This window comes from Schistocerca cancellata, chromosome 4, assembly GCF_023864275.1.
Source record: "Schistocerca cancellata isolate TAMUIC-IGC-003103 chromosome 4, iqSchCanc2.1, whole genome shotgun sequence".
NCBI classification, from domain to species: Eukaryota; Metazoa; Arthropoda; class Insecta; order Orthoptera; family Acrididae; genus Schistocerca; species Schistocerca cancellata.
This window is the reverse complement of record NC_064629.1, coordinates 433,938,761-433,956,170: the sequence shown is the minus strand read 5'-3', so window position 1 is coordinate 433,956,170 and position 17,410 is coordinate 433,938,761. Positions and strand designations below refer to the sequence as shown.

The following is a 17,410-nucleotide window of genomic DNA, read 5'->3' as shown; positions in this document are numbered from 1 at the left end:
TATATTTATTACTGGAGTTGTGTCATTTACTGTATGGAACTGTATATACTGTGTTTTATCAAAATTTAAAGAGAGTCCATTTGCTGAGAACCACTTAATAATTTTGTGAAAGACATCATTTACAATTACACCACTTAGTTCTTGGTTTTTGGATGTTATTACAATACTTGTATCATCAGCAAAAAGAACTAACTTTGCATCTTCATCAATGTGGAATGGTAAGTCATTAATGTATATCAAGAACAGTAAAGGACCTAAGACCAAACCCTGTGGGACCCCGTACTTGATAGCCCCGCAGTTTGAGGAATCAGCTGTTGTTTTAACATTACATGAACCACTTATTTCACCTTTCTGCATTCTTCCAGTTAAGTATGAATTAAACCATTTGAGCACTGCCCCCCTCAAACCATAATGATTTAAGTTATCTAAAAGAATTCCATGATTTACACAATCAAACGCCTTTGAGAGATCACAAAAAATACCAATGAGTGATGTCCGGTTATTTAGGGCATTTGATATTTGATCAGTGAAAGCGTATATAGCATTTTTGTTGAAAATCCTTTCTGAAAACCAAACTGACAATTTGTTAGTACTTTATTTTTACAAATATGGGAGGCTACTCTTGAATACATTACTTTCTCAAAAATTTTTGGTAGAGCTGTCAGAAGAGAGATTGGGTGGTAGTTGTTGACATCCGACATATCCCCCTTTTTATGCAATGGTTTTACAATGGCATATTTCAGTCTATCAGGGAAAACACCCTGCTCCAAAGAGCTATTACATACGTGGCTGAGAATCCTACTTACCTGTGCGGAACAAGCTTTAAGTACCTTGCTGGAAGTGCCATCAATTCTGTAAGAGCTTTTACTTTGCAGTGAGTTTATTATTTTACTGATTTCAGAGGGAGAGGTTGGTGGAATTACAGTTGTTTCAAACTGCACAGGTATGGCCTATTCTATTAGTAGCCTTGCCTCTTCTAGTGAAGATCTAGATCCTATTTTCTCCACAACATTTAAAAAATGATTATTGAAAATATTTTCAATTTCTGATTGTTTGTTAGTACACTTGTCATTCAGTTTTATGGCACTAAAGTCTTCCTGTGCTCTTGGTTGCCCTGTTTCCCTTTCAATAATATTCCAAATTGCTTTAATTTTATTATCAGAGTTACTGATCTCAGACATGATACACATGCTTCTGGACTTTTTAATAACTTTTCTTAGTACCGCACAATAGTTTTTATACTATTGAACAATTTCGGGGTCAGTACTCCCTCTTGCTGTTAGATACAGTTCTCTTTTATGGTTGCAAGATATTCTTATTCCTTTAGTTAGCCAAGGTTTTTTATATGTTTTCTTGGAATTATGTTTAACTATTTTCTTGTGAAAACAATTTTCAAATACCCTTAAAAATGTATCGTGAAATAATTTATATTTCAAGTTTGCATTTTGGGTTCCTTATACACTTCATCCCAGTCTAGCTGCTGTAGGCTTTCCCTAAAGTTTGCAATATTTATATTGTTAATTGAATGCACTGCTTTGGAAGTCTGATTTGATATACTGCATGGAGCTATGTCATGTACTGTAACTGGCTGTGCACCATGATCCGAAAGACCATTCTCAACAGGATAAGCATTTATGTCCTTAAACTTATCTTGGTCTATAAAACAGTTATCTATCATTGTACTGCTGTTCTTTGTTACCCGAGTAGGAAAATCAATGACGGAGCTCAAATTGAAAGAACTGAGTAATACTACAAGGTCATTCTTTCTATTACACTCTTTCAGGGACTCAACATTGAAATCCCCACAAATGATAATTTGCTTCCCCTGTCTGACAGATAGCACAACAAAGCATCCAAGTTTTCTAGAAATAGCTGGAAATTCCCTGAGGGGAACCTATACACTGTTACAATTATGAAAGTGCCATCATTTAGTTTAAGTTCAGTGGCACATGCTTCCATATGTTGCTCTACACAAATTTTTTTTAGTTTCTAAATTTTTTACACTGTGGAAGCTTTTGACATATATGGCAACTCCTCCTCTCATCATATTATCTCTACTTACATGTGCAGCTAATTTGTACCCATTGATGCTAACCTTTTGCATATCAGTGACAATCTTCTAAACAAAGCAGAAGCTCATCAATTTTATTCTTCAATCCCCCAATATTTTGATGATATATACTAACATTATTTTTCACTTTACTTTTGTGAGTATCTAGATAAAGAACTACAGTGCAGTCTTCCTCTATGAAACAGCTTTGGAAAAAAGACATTTAGTATTTTGGCCTTTAGTGTCTCATCCTCTGTTTCAGTACCATTTTGGTGACAGAGTGTCTGGACATTTTGTTTTGATCCACCTACCACTTTGACATAAGACCAAAATTTCTTAGGATTTTCTGCCAAGTCTAATTTTGGAATAGTCTACCAAATGCACACATTAAAATCTTGAATATGGCTGGAGGCAGCAACTGTAATGTACTCTTTGTGTAGGAAAATGTGAAAAAGAAAACCAGTCAAATCATTTGCAGTAGTACAAGGTTTATGAAATCTACTTCACCTAGGTTTCAGTATCTTAAAAAAACATTCACAAGTTGCATTTGTGAAGCACTTTCTCATGACAGTCAGTGTGATATTTTGTGGTTTTATTGTTATAGAAGTGAATTTTATCTTCTTTTGTGCTTTATATTGCGTACCTCTTCAACATTTTGTAACCGTCATTAATCATTGATCCTTCTAAAGATGATGTTTTTAGGGATGTCTAAATGTAGATCAAGGAGTTTTTGATAAATCTTGTACTATTGCAACTCATTTGTCTGTTTTTTTTTCACTGTTTCCTACCCAAGGGAAAGCACACATGGAATTTCACTTAAAAAAAAAAAAGCATTTTGTTTGTAGTAAGAAAATAAAACTAGTTTTGCACAAATAAGAAGACCAAGAAAGGCAGTGTGTTATCTTTTCTGTTTGTATAGGTATTTTGATTAACAAACTTGTAATGCAAAAGCTTCAGTTTTCTTTACTATCCGACCTAGCTGAGACCAGACTACAACCATATTAAAGACAATCATCCTTGAGGGTCTCATGTCAGCTCCAGCAGATATTTATGACTAAAGAAAAATGGGTTGAATTTGTTGTGGCAGTGAAAGAAAACTTATGAGTATATATTTAAGAATGTTAATCTGTCTGTCTGTCTGTCTCTGCCCGTGGTGTTTTAAATGAGGTGTTATGGAACAGATTTTAGAATCCACATGAATGGAATACATACTCTGTTGTGAATAGTAAATAAACATTGACCATTAGTGAAAAAGGGTAGTATCAATGGGTAGGATTGTGCATGTGACCTCTCTGATCCCTTGCATTGTTTGTAGTAATAAAATGATGTGCAATATTTGTGTTCAGTACTGTATTTCTTATAGACACACACAAGTTTTTAAGCCTGAGAACTAGTAATTACAGTTAGATATTTCTTTTTCAATGATGTAATTTAGAGTAAGAAAAAGTAGAACTGTCAAAATAAATGTAGTCACAGGAACACAACAGTTATGTATGGTTTTGAAAATAGTTGGAATTTTAGTGAGCAGCACTCAGGGGCAGATTAATGAAGTTTTGTGTGAGGGGGCAGTTGTCTAGAATAGAAAGAAGACCCAGGGGCCTCTCCTTGAAAGTTGAGGAAAGTAGACTTCAAAAACTACCGCTTTAAGCTGTTTTGATGCTTTAAAATACCAAACAATTGCAAAAATGTGTTTTATTTTAGACAAAAAATTTTAATTTTCTTGAAATGTGTAGTATTTGCAACCTTTTTCTGAGGAACCTCTTTCATATAATTTTTAACACACAGCAACAAGCTCATAAGCCTTTTGTTAACACAAAGTTGATAAGCAAATGAAAAGCAAATAAACTGAAATTATAATAAAATACTTTTCAAACTATAGTTCTTAATTTGTTGACTGTTATATTTTTGCCAGTTTTGTTCATAAATGTATGTATTTATATTTTGAAAATTATAATTGTCAAGCATGCTGCTGTGGCAGATTTGAAAGCCCTGTTAATATTTGGCACTCACAATTCAAACAGAAGGGGGGCACAAGTCACTGGGACAGGCAGTACATTCTCTCAGGCACACAAAGTGAGATGGCTTGAGAAATACTGAATTAACTAAATCCACTGACCACGACTCTGCGTTCGTGTGCTTAACTTTGGCGCAGATTACAAAAATTGTTGTTTGATTTTAATGTAGTTTCAACTCACAGAGGAGGCGATCACCCTCTCCACCACCACCACCACCACCACCACCACCACCACCACCACCACCACCCCCACCACCACCCCCCTCACCCTCTTTTAATCCATCCTTGGCAGCATGTAATGCAGGTGTGGCAGAAATAAGCTCCTACATTTTTAAAAGCAATAAAATAAGTTTAAAGAAGGAACACACAATTATCTTATTTGTTGAAACTATAGACAGCAAAACTAAGATGGCTCACCTGACCAGCCCATGGTGTTAATTGAAAATGATAATGACAATACCACAGGTAAGCAGATGCATATCCCACCACACTACCCACTGCAGTTATGAGAGTTACTTCTGCCACCTTTCTATAGCAGTACATTTTTATTTTATTTGGTTTAAATATTCTAAACATATTATTCTATTTTTATTTATTTATTTATTTATTTATTTATTTATTTATTTTTTCCAGATCTGACGCTGACGAAACTGCCTTTTGTACCTATACCAGTACCAGTTCCAATATATGTCCCATGCCCAATGCATATGTTTACTTCACTTTTTCCAGTACCTATGCCATTCCCACTTCCTATTCCAGTTCCAACCATAATACCCACTACAAAAAACACATTGGAGGAATTAATAACTGAGATAAAGGTAAGCTCAAATATGTACTGTGTGTTGTGAATATTAGTAATGGTAATTATTAACTGTGTTAATTTAAGTTGTTCATAGTATGTTCCTTACAGTAGAACATTACTTAGAGCAACATTTAGTATACCTCAAACCGTACTAACATTTTACAGATGTCATATAAGTAATGGGCTCACTGAGGAAATTTTTGACGATTATGAAGCTGTTAATACGGCAGCTTTGGCATTATTTTCATGTAGATTAGTTTAATCTTAGGATCATCAGTGGTGTGATGAATGTTGGTTTCTTGGAAATGTTACTTGAAACTATCAGATACCTGAATTGGCACTTGCACATTATTGTTTTTGTATAGTAATACTTGAAAGTTGTAACTAACTATGGTTGCCATGTGGGAGGATTGCAGTCAGTGATCAGCATTTTTCGTAACTCCCCACCTTCTGAGACCACAGATGGAAAAAAAAGTTTCTGAAAATATGAGGACTGACTTTAATGTGGAACACATTTGGACAGCTGCAGGCCTGAAGGATTTTTGGTGTCAAGTATTCACTGCCCTCAGTCAACATTTCCATGGTACCATATACTTTGATACTGAAAACTATAATTATTGGAAAGTTGTCTGCTTGCATTCAGTGGTGTCATGATAGTCTCGAAAAGTTTAATAGTTGAAGCAAGTGATTTTTGTTACTGACAGTTCATCAGGTGTGTGAAGAAATTAAAATATTACTGTGGAGGATTGTTTCCATAAACAGAATTGTGAGGCTGTGTACATATTACCCCTAATAACAGAAGGGGAAAGAAGAGTTGTCTGATTCCTTCTTATAAAAGTCTGACTGCACAATTGTAACAGCTGGCTCTGTTGTGTAAGATACATAATTTATAATACACTGCACCATTCACAGTGATGAGGACTCAAATCCTGACCTATTATACTGATTGATCTTTTGTAGGATTTCCCAAAATTGCTGTAACTCAAAAAACCTCAAGATACTGCACATACAGACACATATCCTTTTCTTATTACATTGCTACACCATTAAAACTGAGATATTATTTATTCAACATCTAAAAGGGAGAATTAACATTTCACTGTAAATAATGTATGTATGTATAAATCTGTAGAGTTGGAAATTTGTGAATTGTTTGGTAGCTAAGTGTGGAAGGATGATAAATGTCCTAGAGCATTATAAATTGTTATGCATCATATTTACAAGCCAATGCAGAAGTCTCTTTCAGTGAAGGCAAAGCAAAGCAAGTTTTTTGCGGCTTGACAATAAAGTTACGTTCAGTGGAAAATTCTGGTTGGAATAGCAGCAATTGTGTGAGAAAAGATAAAACACCCGTGCTGTGTACAGTACATATTCAGCTTCATGTTTGTGTGCAGTGCAGTGTAATTCCCAGAGCTTTCTCTAGACGATGTGTAGCTATCCACACCAGTATCTGTATGCCATAAAGTTCATCTAGATAAGTGGTAGTCAACTTTCTTATACCTAGTTAGTGTTAGTAGCAAAATTATCTAACTGCCCACCAGTTCCACAGTAATGGTGATTTATAAACAAGGGAAATAACATTATTTCATAAAATTTATAAAACAGAGTTAAAGCAAGAGCATTTATATTACCAAACAAATATCCCAGAACCCGAAACTAGTTGCTGGCTGCCTATCTAACAGCTTCTGGGGGCAAAAAAATTGATTTTGAAATTTTTTCCTTCATTATTGTACAAATTTAAATCTTTAAAATGCTTTCATAATCTCATCATTAAGTGGTATTTTGTTTTCATACAATAAGAGAAATATTACAGTTAAAAACTGTGTGTTTGTCTTGAGGTAGCGTAACTGGCAGTGTGCAAATACCTGGACTTAATTCATCCAATGTTTGTGAATGAGAACATTTAGCAACTGCCTACAAAATTTACACATAATTTAAAATCTTAATCAAACTTTTGCTCACTGACACTTCCACAGAATTATGAAAGGATAAAAGTTTATAGCTTACTACTTTTTCACTGTCATGTGGTAACACTTCAGCATCAGACACAACATTCTAATATATTACTTCTTCGCTGCTGATTCTATTCACAACACTGTTTACAGACCTTACCCACATATAACACTGAATGTATTTGCAAAATTATATCATTGTATGATGCACATTTCAGGAAATATGACTTCATAAAGTTTGAGATGAGTAAGAACCTTGTTTATGCTTAAAATGGAGTATGAATTACCTAGACCATATTCATCCTGTTTTTCACAATGGAGCACTTAGTGACTTCCAACATACTTTAAGCATAATTTCAAACCTGTCCTAAACTTCTTTATCATTTTTGTACATGCTTAACGTCAGATATTTAACACATTAACTCATTTGTAAAGTAAGCATATGTTTAAAAAAAAATTTATACATGGGAGTTCAATTCTTTAAAGACTCAGGGTTTTCCTGCTGCAATAATAATTACTTAACAAATACTTTGTCCTATATTCAAGAACTCTGGCAGGATAAATCTTCAGAAAACAACTTACTGTTGTTAAATCTCTCTCTTTATTTGTACTTTGCTTACATAGAAGCATGAAATCTGATGAATTTGAATTTAGGTAATTAAATTATTAAAGAGATACCTGAGGCTGGTGCTGGAAAACTAAATACAGGCTATTGGCTCAGTTTTTTAAAAGGAAGGAACAAACATCTCCTCTTTCAGAAATATTCAGGCAGTTACCTTCTTTGGTCATAATGTGGCTAATAGCACCAAAGCCAGATTCCACAACAATGAGGCAGGCATTTTTTTATTTTTCCAAAGGTTTTAATATCTACCACAATAGAATTGATGTTTACTTTCTTCATTGTATCTAATTTCTAGGTCGTCTTCTTAACAAGTTGTATCAGCCTCTTCATCAGTGTTTGTGGTAAAAGGATTTTCCATCCAGTCTTGCACCTTCAGTTTTAAAATATGTTCAAATTTTTTTTCTGTGTCCTGTTAAACTGCATTGAGGTGGCTACTAAATATATCAATATCCTTTGGAGTTGTATCATTTTCTATAAATGATAATTTAGGAAATTGATAGAACTCTCTCTTCAATAGATGATAATGAAGTTTGTCAATAAATGCACTATTTTGGTAGCCTGTAAGAGATTTATTAGCTCCAAGAAGCTGCAAATTGACACTGTTAAATGTCTTGAAAATATCGGCCAAATAAAATGCATCATTCTTTATTGTTTTCAAATGTTGATGCAGATTGGTTTCATTATTCCGCTCAAAAATTGTTGACACTGTCATATAATGTTACAAAATGATTCATAAATGTTCTGTTTGACAGCCATCGAACTTCTGTGTGCAAAAGTAATCTAATAAAATATTCAGTGCTGCCTTGTTAAAGCTGTCTAAACATTCTATCGTATTTCGAATTGTATTTAATCCTTTTACACCTGAGTTGTTATATTTCACAATGAATGGTTACTTGCTGTTAGATGTTTCCCTCCAAGGTCTGTGCACTATGCAACTAGTGAATAAATTATTTGATATGACTTGCTTCAAATAAACAAAAAATACATGATAGCGATGTACCATTGATGGTGCTCCACCAGTAGCACGTCTTTATATTACTCAAAGGAATATTGTTCTTTATATTGTATGATTCCACAGCATTAGAAGTTGACAATCCTTTTGTTTTTGTAATGAGATATATTGTGGATAATATTACTTCTCATAGTGCATTCTTTTCATCAAAATAATGTACATATGCCATCAATAAAGCATTATTATCTGCAGTGGTAGAGTCATACATCTGCATGGAAAATTAAAAGTTCTGAAGAATACTTAAAAGTTATTTTTCTCTAACATTAGCTGCCATTGCTATTTCTTGTGGGCAACATTTTTAAAATTTTAAGTGTTCACTGATCAGCCAAAACATTATGACCATTGCTCACTGTGATGTTAGCTGCCACCTGGTGGCATTGAGGGCACATGATATTGGGGGGCGGGGGGGGGGGGGGGAGGAAGTATGTAAATGGAGTATGCACAGATGGGAGCTCACCTTAGCAAACATGTCTGCAAGTGGTGAAATCCATTGAGATATGCAACTTTGTCAGACAGCATGTTGTTATTACTCAGAGCCTGTGAACAAGATCTCAAAAATGGTGAAGCTTGTTGAATGTTCACTTACTGCTGTCATGTGCATATACAGAAAGAGGTAGATGTACAGTGAAACTACCACTACATGATAAATGGTTGGACATCCAGGACTCTTCACAAAACATGTGGTTTGGAGGTGTGTCTGCTCTGTCTGTAAAGTAGGATAGATGATGATCTGTGGCATCTCTGCTGAAAAAACACAATGCTGGTGCACACAAGTGTTTTAGAGCACATTGTTCATCATACACTGTTGAACATGAGGCTCTGCAGAAGACCACCCCTGTGTGTTCACATGTTGACCCAAAATCATCATTAGTTAAGATTGCAGTGAGCAGGGACCATTGAGATTTGACCATCAATCAATGGAAATGTGTTGCCTCTTCGAGTGGATCCCATTTTTTGCTATGGTAGGTCAATGGTCACCTCCACAAACACCATCATCAATGTAAACACCGGTTGGAAACATGCAGCACACCACGGATGCAGGCTGGTGGAAGCAGTATTATGCTATAGGAGACATTCTCCTGCACTGACATGGCACCTGTGGTAGTAATTGAAGACACACTCACAGCTGTGAATCACATGCATCCCTTCATGCTTGATGTCTTCCCTGATGGAAATGTCATCTTTCAGTAGTATAATTTTCTCTGTCTCGGAGCCAGAACCATGCTAGAGTGGTTTCAGGAGCATTATAGTGAATGCACATTGATGTCTCTCTGACCGAATATGCCTAATTTAAATCCTGTGAAACCTATCTGGTCCCTGTCAGCTGCCATCACTGTGTACGCAAATCAGTGACCCGTTATTTACACGAATTACGTGACCTGTGCGTAGACATCTAATACCACATGCCTCCGAGACAAACCCACTGACAAACTGTTGGATGCAAAATCGGTGACGTGTTTTGTTCCAAAGATGGACAGACAAGCTATTAAGCAGGTGATGATGTGGCTCATCAGTGATACTGATGCATCACTGTCAAGATAAGTTCTTTTAGAGAGAGTATTATTACAGTTTCTCTAATATTATAACTTTTACTACTTTTTTAAATTAATTGAGAAATGCAATGAGCCACAATTAATCCATTGTTGTTTCTTAAATGATGCAATAATTGTTGAATGATGTTGAAATTTTTTATATATTTCCTGAAAATATTCAGTGGGCTTGTCCTTATCATTTGAACACTTTGTAGAAAGATGTTCTCACAAGCAGCTGGGTTTCATTGCCTCACTGGATAATGTTTCATTGTACAATAAACTCATTATTTAAAACAGAGTCTATTAAACCCACCTCAATAGCTGCAAATGTATTCCTTTTTTTGAGACATGGGCTCACAATACTTCACAGTATTTTATTTGAAGCTGCAGGCACATGTTCACTGTCACAAATCTAACTTCATACTGTGCCTTATATAGTCATCTGCTCATGGTTCTCATGCATTGTTTTGGTGGGGCAGTGCTGGACTTTCTTTTACAACTTGGTACTTTGGCAGAGATGCATGAGCTATTCTGCTATTCTGAGATAATGCTTCCCCCCTCACCCTCGGTCACACTAAAGTGCCATGAGTGATACACATAGTACTTTTTCGTTAAATTTAAATTATTATTGGGAATTTTGTGAAAACCCAATGAAAATGGTTTTGAAACCCTTACTGCCTACTGCCCATCATGAAAGCTGGAATGCCCACTAGTGGGACGTAAGGACCAGGTTGACTACCACTGGTCTAGATAGAGGCCACTGTGTAATTCTTTGCATACATGTAGGAAATTCCACAGCATTTCCTGCTATTGTCACTGATGCTCATTTTGTGGAAATCGTCTACATATTACAGTGTATATACAGGTGCCATTTTTCCAAACGTGTTCCCTGTAACTTTTAAAAAGATGCATTGTTTGCATAAATAGTGTTAGCTTTAAGATTTGATGAGTTAACAATATTCTTTTCAAATGAATGTATGGGTAAATTATCCCTTGAACACATACTAACATTATTTAAATTATAGCTCTATGACATTTTGGATCCTGTATTTCATGTGATTTGGCAGCTACAATCTTTGCATGCATCTTTTTATGTTTTGTTATATAGAATGTGCATGAAGAATATTATAAATAAAAGTATTTTTTTGATAGGTGTAGAAGAAATTCTATCATTGTAGCAATTTAAGAGCCCTCCAAATACACACACACACACACCTGCAGCTCATGGTCTAGTGGCAAGCGTTGCTGCCTCTAGATCACAGGGTCTCTGGTTCGGTTCCTGGCCGGATTGAGGATTTTTCTCTGCCTGGGGACTGAGTGTTTGTGTTGTCCTCATCATTTCATCATGATTCGTGAAAGTGGCTAGATTGGTCTGTGTAAAGATTGGGACTTTGTACGGGCACTGATGACCACGCAGTTGAGCACCCCACAAACCAGTCATCACCACCACCACCACCCTCCACAAACACAGGAATGATTTAATGTAACTTAGAAAAATATCTACAATTATGGATGCTACGCCATGTGAACACCACATGGCAACAAATCCAAGGTGACAGTTCACATACAAAGAGCCTATGATAAAACATGCTATATTTAAAGGTATGAAATTACACTGAACTGTTAAATATTAGGGTAAATATGTTCCTGTTAATTTCAGATGTAACATACATGAATATAATTTTTAACAACCATGCTCTTTAGCCAAAAATGTTTAAACATTTTGGAGAAGTGTATCTGCAAAGTTTCTGAAAAAGTTATGGCTGCAGTGGGAACTATCAGTTGTTTATGGCATTATTCCATCTTATTCTCAACCATTTGATAGAATCGTACATTGCTCATATTCTACCAATAGTATTAGCATTAAAAAACCAGATAAACGTCATAGTGTGCCCTTGAAAAATGTGGGAGGTGTTGGCTAAAAGGGATATATGTGCTTTGGTTTCCCCAACCCTCCCATCCAAAACAAACGTACACCTGAGGCCTGCCTGGAATGGACGAGGAAATTTCACATATATGTTTCTCGGTTCATTGCCTGCTGGGACCGTTACCAAATCAACTTCTGAAAGCCCATCAGTTTTAAATTAATCCAGTCCAAAGATATGTGGGTCACCTATAGTGATTACCATTAGCTGCAGCAACATGTATGTAGAGGCCATGTGCCAGATGATTAAGGTCAGAATTCGATCAGTACAGTGGAGGATTTGATGAAACTAACTGCTAGTTGTTCCATTAAGTTTCGGGTGTGCAGCCGCAAGAAATCTCCTTCTTCTTCTAATATTTCGGCTGTATAACGTTCAGCCATCTTCAGAGTGAGCCGCAAGACTGCCGCTCCAGTGCTCGCTTCGTCCCTTCATACTGTTGTACCGCGCGACTGCGCATGCGGCCACGGATGCAAATGCGCCAGAGACGTTGGTCAGCAGCAGAGACGTGCATAATGCGCGAGTTGTATCTATGACTCCGCAGTTGATCTTTGTTGGCATATCGATATATCATTGTGAGCTGCACTGTGACGACGTCTTTGTGAGTTTATTGCCGCAAGTGCCGGATTCCAGGATTTATCAAGATTGAAACCACTGTCTCTATTAATTAAGTTCATCGTCAAGCGAATTTCAATTGCCTCCTTTACTATTGAGTCCCAAAAGGGCGATGTAGTTGCCAAAATTTCAACATTGTCATACAACATACTGTGACCATTATTAATACAGTGCTCTGCCACTGCCGACTTGTTAGGTTGTATAAGTCGTGTGTACCTCTGGTGTTCTGTACATCTTTCTTGGATAGTACGAGTTGTTTGTCCGATGTAAGAAAGGCCACATTCACATGGAATTTTGTAAACTCCAGATTTTTGGAGCGCAAATCATCTTTGACGGAGCCCATGAGTGCAGCTGTCTTTGGTGAAGGATGAAAAATCACTTTTACTTTGTGTCTGCCGAGAAAGCGTCCTATTTTTGATGAGAGGCTACCCACATATGGCAGGAAGTCCACCGATTTAAAGGTTTCATCATCTTCTTCTGGTTTCTTTGTGGCCTCTTCCAGTTTCATTTTCAGTGCCCTCTGTATTTGTTGTGGAGAATACCCATTGTCTTCAAAAACTCTTTGTAAGTGGGAAAGTTCATCTTGCAGACTGCTTTTGTCAGAAATAATATGCGCTCTGTGAGTCAAAGTTCGGAGAACACTCATTGTCTGGGCAGGATGGTGGCAGCTATTTGCACATAAATACAGATCGGTGTGTGTCGGCTTCCTATACACTTCATGTCCCAAAGTGCCATCCTCTCTGCGCCGAACCAAAACATCCAAGAATGGAAGGCATCCCTCCTTTTCAATTTCCATTGTGAACTTTATTTGATCATGGAGGAAGTTCAGATGTCTTAAGAAGTCTTGCAAATTGTCTTCACCATGGGGCCAAACTATTGTATCATCAACATACCTCCAGAATACCGTGGGTTTCAAGTCAGCAGATTCAAGCGCCTTCTCCTCGAAGTCCTCCATAAATAAATTGGCCACCAGAGGGGATAAGGGACTACCCATGGCGACTCTGTCCATCTGTTCAAAAAATTCGTTGTTAAATAAGAAATATGTGGAGGTTAGAACATGTTTAAATAAAGCTGAAATCTCTTTGTCAAAACTTCTTTCAATAAGTTGTAGAGATTCTGGAAGGGGAACCTTTGTAAATAAAGCCACCACATCAAAACTAACTAATATATCAGATGGGTTCATTTTCAATGATTTCAGTTTACTAATGAAGTCAGCCGAGTTTCTTACGTGGTGAGTACATTTTCCCACAAGAGGCCTCAACAATGATGCCAGATGTTTGGCAATGTCATAGGTCGGAGAGCCTATGTTACTCACTATGGGGCGTAGAGGAACATCTTTCTTGTGGACCTTTGGTAGACCATAAAGTCTAGGAGGCACCGGACCACTTGGTTTCAATCTCCAAACAACTTCTGATGGAAAGGGATAATCATTCAGAAGCGAAACAGTTTTCTTCACCACTCAATTAGTGGGATCCCTGCTGATCTTCCGGTACATGCTATCGCTCAATTAATTGTACATTTTATCATGGTATTCGTCCCGAGACAATAAAACAGTAGCATTACCTTTATCTGCTGGGAGTACCACCGTCTGAGTATTCAGGCGGAAGCTTGTGTAGAGCAGCCCTCTCTGCCACAGATATATTGCTCCTTTGTGGGCGAGCCTTCATAATTGCACGGCATGTTTCAGGTCTTATTTCCTCTGCTGAATCAGAGGGAAGTGGTCGAACAGCTTCTTCAATGGCGCTGATAAACGAAAGCAATGGCAGAAGCTGTGGCGTGGGTGCAAAATTCAGTCCCTTACTCAAAACAATCATCGTAGCATCGTCCAAATCTCTACCTGTCATATTAATAACAGGGCATTGAATAACAGTTTCTTGCTGCGATGTCGTCTTCAGTCGACTAAATTTTGCAGTAACTGCTAGTTACTCACTGCTGAAATGAGTGACCCATTGCTTCAGTGTCATGTTGATAAATGACTTACTGATTCTTAATAGTGAGACTGAGCCACAGCCACCTTCTGTGGGTACTCCCATTGTGCACTCTGTGTATGTTACATCCAGTTTTTATTTATTTTAGTTAATTTTTATTTGGTTGGAAATCTGTTGGTAACACATTTGTCATAACCTTAACAGAACTTATTTTAAGATAATGAAACAGAATAAGGCACTATGAAATTGATTATGGAAAAATATTTTAAAGAATGATTGTGTAAGACAATATGTTATACGGCTGTCTACATGCAGGTGAGTACATCCTGAAGTGAAGCAAACTGAATGGGAATAATGACATAAGTGTTGGAGCTCAATGTCTCAACCTGTGTAATATGACATGGTTGTTTCTTGCGATTAAATAAAAGATAATTCACATGCACTACCTTAATCTGCTGATCATAGTACAATCTCAGTCTCCAGCTGTGAAAAAAGCTTTTTTGGCAAGTGAAGGACTTCTGAAGTTTATCAAGTCAAAAGTAATCTTTGCAACAGTTTGTACCCATGGTTTTAGGTGCTGAGAGATGGTAATATACCTGTGGCAAAGTCATTTTAGTCCTCTTGATCACTGTTAAATACCATGAATGTAAAAAGAGCTGAACATGGGAATAGGGCAACAGTTCACATTGCAGTATAAGTTAGACACACACACACACACACACACACACACACACACACACACACACAAGCTGTTGTAACATTTGCTGTTGTAGTAGTCACATTAATCTCAAGTTTCAGGAGGGCCTGTTTTATTATAGAATGAAATTAACTGAACTCCAGTGAAAATCAGGTAACAGTGCTACTGGGTTCCAAAATACCCATTGCCAGATTAGTTGTAACCTGCCAAAACTGACACACATTTTTTGGAAAGACCAGAATGGAATAACAACAATATGAGATTATAGATTGCTACTCAACTCATAAAGGAGGTGTTGAGTTGCAGAAGACAATGAAACACAACACTAGAAAAGTTCAGCTTCAGACTTAGTCCTCTGTCAGAAGTAGAAAACTTAACTTTCATGAGGGAAAGCCCCAATGTTCCCTATTACTTTTCTGGCACCATTTCTTTTCATATTACAAGGAGGATTGTAATAAGCCCACTGTCAAGTATGTTATTAATTCGAAAAAGTGATAAGCTATTTATTGTTAGTTAAGAAAGTTAGGAATCTATCATAGTAGTTGTACTGATAACAAATATATCCTTCAGAATTTGTTTTATGATAAGTTTAGATACTTTTATATCACAGGTCATGCTTTAATGTCTACAATTTGACCAAGAATACCCACAAAAATAACTGATTGTTTGTTTTTTTATCTTTTAATTCAGAATATCAGAGAAAAGCTACCAGAAAATCCTGCTGAAGCTGAATTACTGACAATGGCTGAAATGGTTGCCAATGAAGAAACAGAAGGCCAACCAGAACCAGGTGGTAAAGGCCACAGTGATGATGATGTTACTGAAATTGCAAAAGGTAGGCAAAACATTCTCTTTATGTGTGCTGTTCTAGTGTGTACTGTTATTAGCATGCTTGGTTTTTCATGTCAAGCTGTAGACTTCATCCAATAAATCATTTTTACTTGCATGCATGGCATAAATTCCAGAAACTTTTGTTCATTTATTTCTGCCTGTGGATCCATTTTACAGTAATAACAAAATTTTCTTGCAGTCAGACACATAATTCCGAAAAATATGTTCTTTTTGGTTATATTATGATTAAAAATATGAAATTTTAGGAGATGAGACAGCTGCTGTTCCAACGGAGGAATCTAATCAAGTAGCAGAAAAAGAAGGTGAAGGTTCAGAAAAAAAACAAATCACCCAAAAACGGACTCGTAAATCATCAGTAACAGTACCTGAGCCTGGTGAATTTTTAGCACCCTTGCCAGTGAAGTCAGGGGTTCGAGGAAAACCTGATGCCCATCTGATGCTAAAGGTAACTCACTGCTCTTTGCTTCATTCTTCATTGTTCACTGCTGAAATTAAGAGTATTGGGAACCAAATTACAGAAATAAACAATAACATAGTAACTAATTAGCAGAAGCAGAAAATGTAATAAGTTAACAATGGAAAATTTAACTCCATGTAGAAAATATTTGTAATACCACAGTAGAAACAAGCACAAAGGTCTATAAATGGTACCAGAGATTCTTATCTTCAGAGAAAGTGAGACTAACTAGGGACTGAGTAGGAAAACCACTCAGGAATTCGGGTCAAAAGGAACACTGTAGAATAAGGTGCAAGTGGAAAAGGAAAGGTTTAAGAACAAAAAAGAAGACCAACCAGAAAAATCATGAACAGAAAGAAAAACACAACAACAATAATTATCAGGAAGAGGACTAGTAGAACGAGATAGAGACAACAACAAGAACAACAAAGAAAAGCAGCAGTGCAACCACACCAGGACAAATAAAAACCACAGTGGATGAAACACCCTTAAGAAAGAAAAATAAAGTCAAATATAAACAATATAATGCCTATGTAACAAGCTTGGTTTTGATGTTCTTTCGACCAAAAGGTCCTCAGGAAACTAAAAAGCTAGCAGTGGGCATATTCACAAGCCAAAATTCACACAGTGAGTCACAAAATTTTCTCTTAAGTGTTCTGGCTATTTTTGTAAATCCTCTTTAACTGTCTCATTTCTTACAAACTGTTTGCTTTGTTTTTCCAGGTGAGCACTCTTTTCCTCTTAAAGCCCCATTTTACATTTATTTGGGTTACAGATAACGTTTGAACCTGAAGTGCCACACTTACCAGTTGTTTTTGTGCACTGCACTGATTACACACCATAGTTGTCTATATGGGACCATTGATGTCATCTGTGAAACTTGCCAGGCAATTCTGTATGTTACACCAAACACACCCTTACATAGGATAAGGTCAACTAGGAATAAAACAGTGTG

At 36.6% G+C, this 17,410-nt stretch overlaps 1 protein-coding gene across 1 annotated transcript in view; it reads left to right on the top strand.

The window, feature by feature from the left end:
• The window catches only part of LOC126183541 (uncharacterized), a 452,784-nt gene that overhangs the window by 361,737 nt on the left and 73,637 nt on the right, over positions 1-17,410 (top strand). Inside the window, exons 15-17 of the mRNA XM_049925611.1 lie at positions 4,698-4,882; positions 15,837-15,981; positions 16,244-16,443. Of these exons, the coding sequence (XP_049781568.1) occupies positions 4,698-4,882; positions 15,837-15,981; positions 16,244-16,443 (530 nt within the window). The remainder of the gene's footprint in view (positions 1-4,697; positions 4,883-15,836; positions 15,982-16,243; positions 16,444-17,410) is intronic.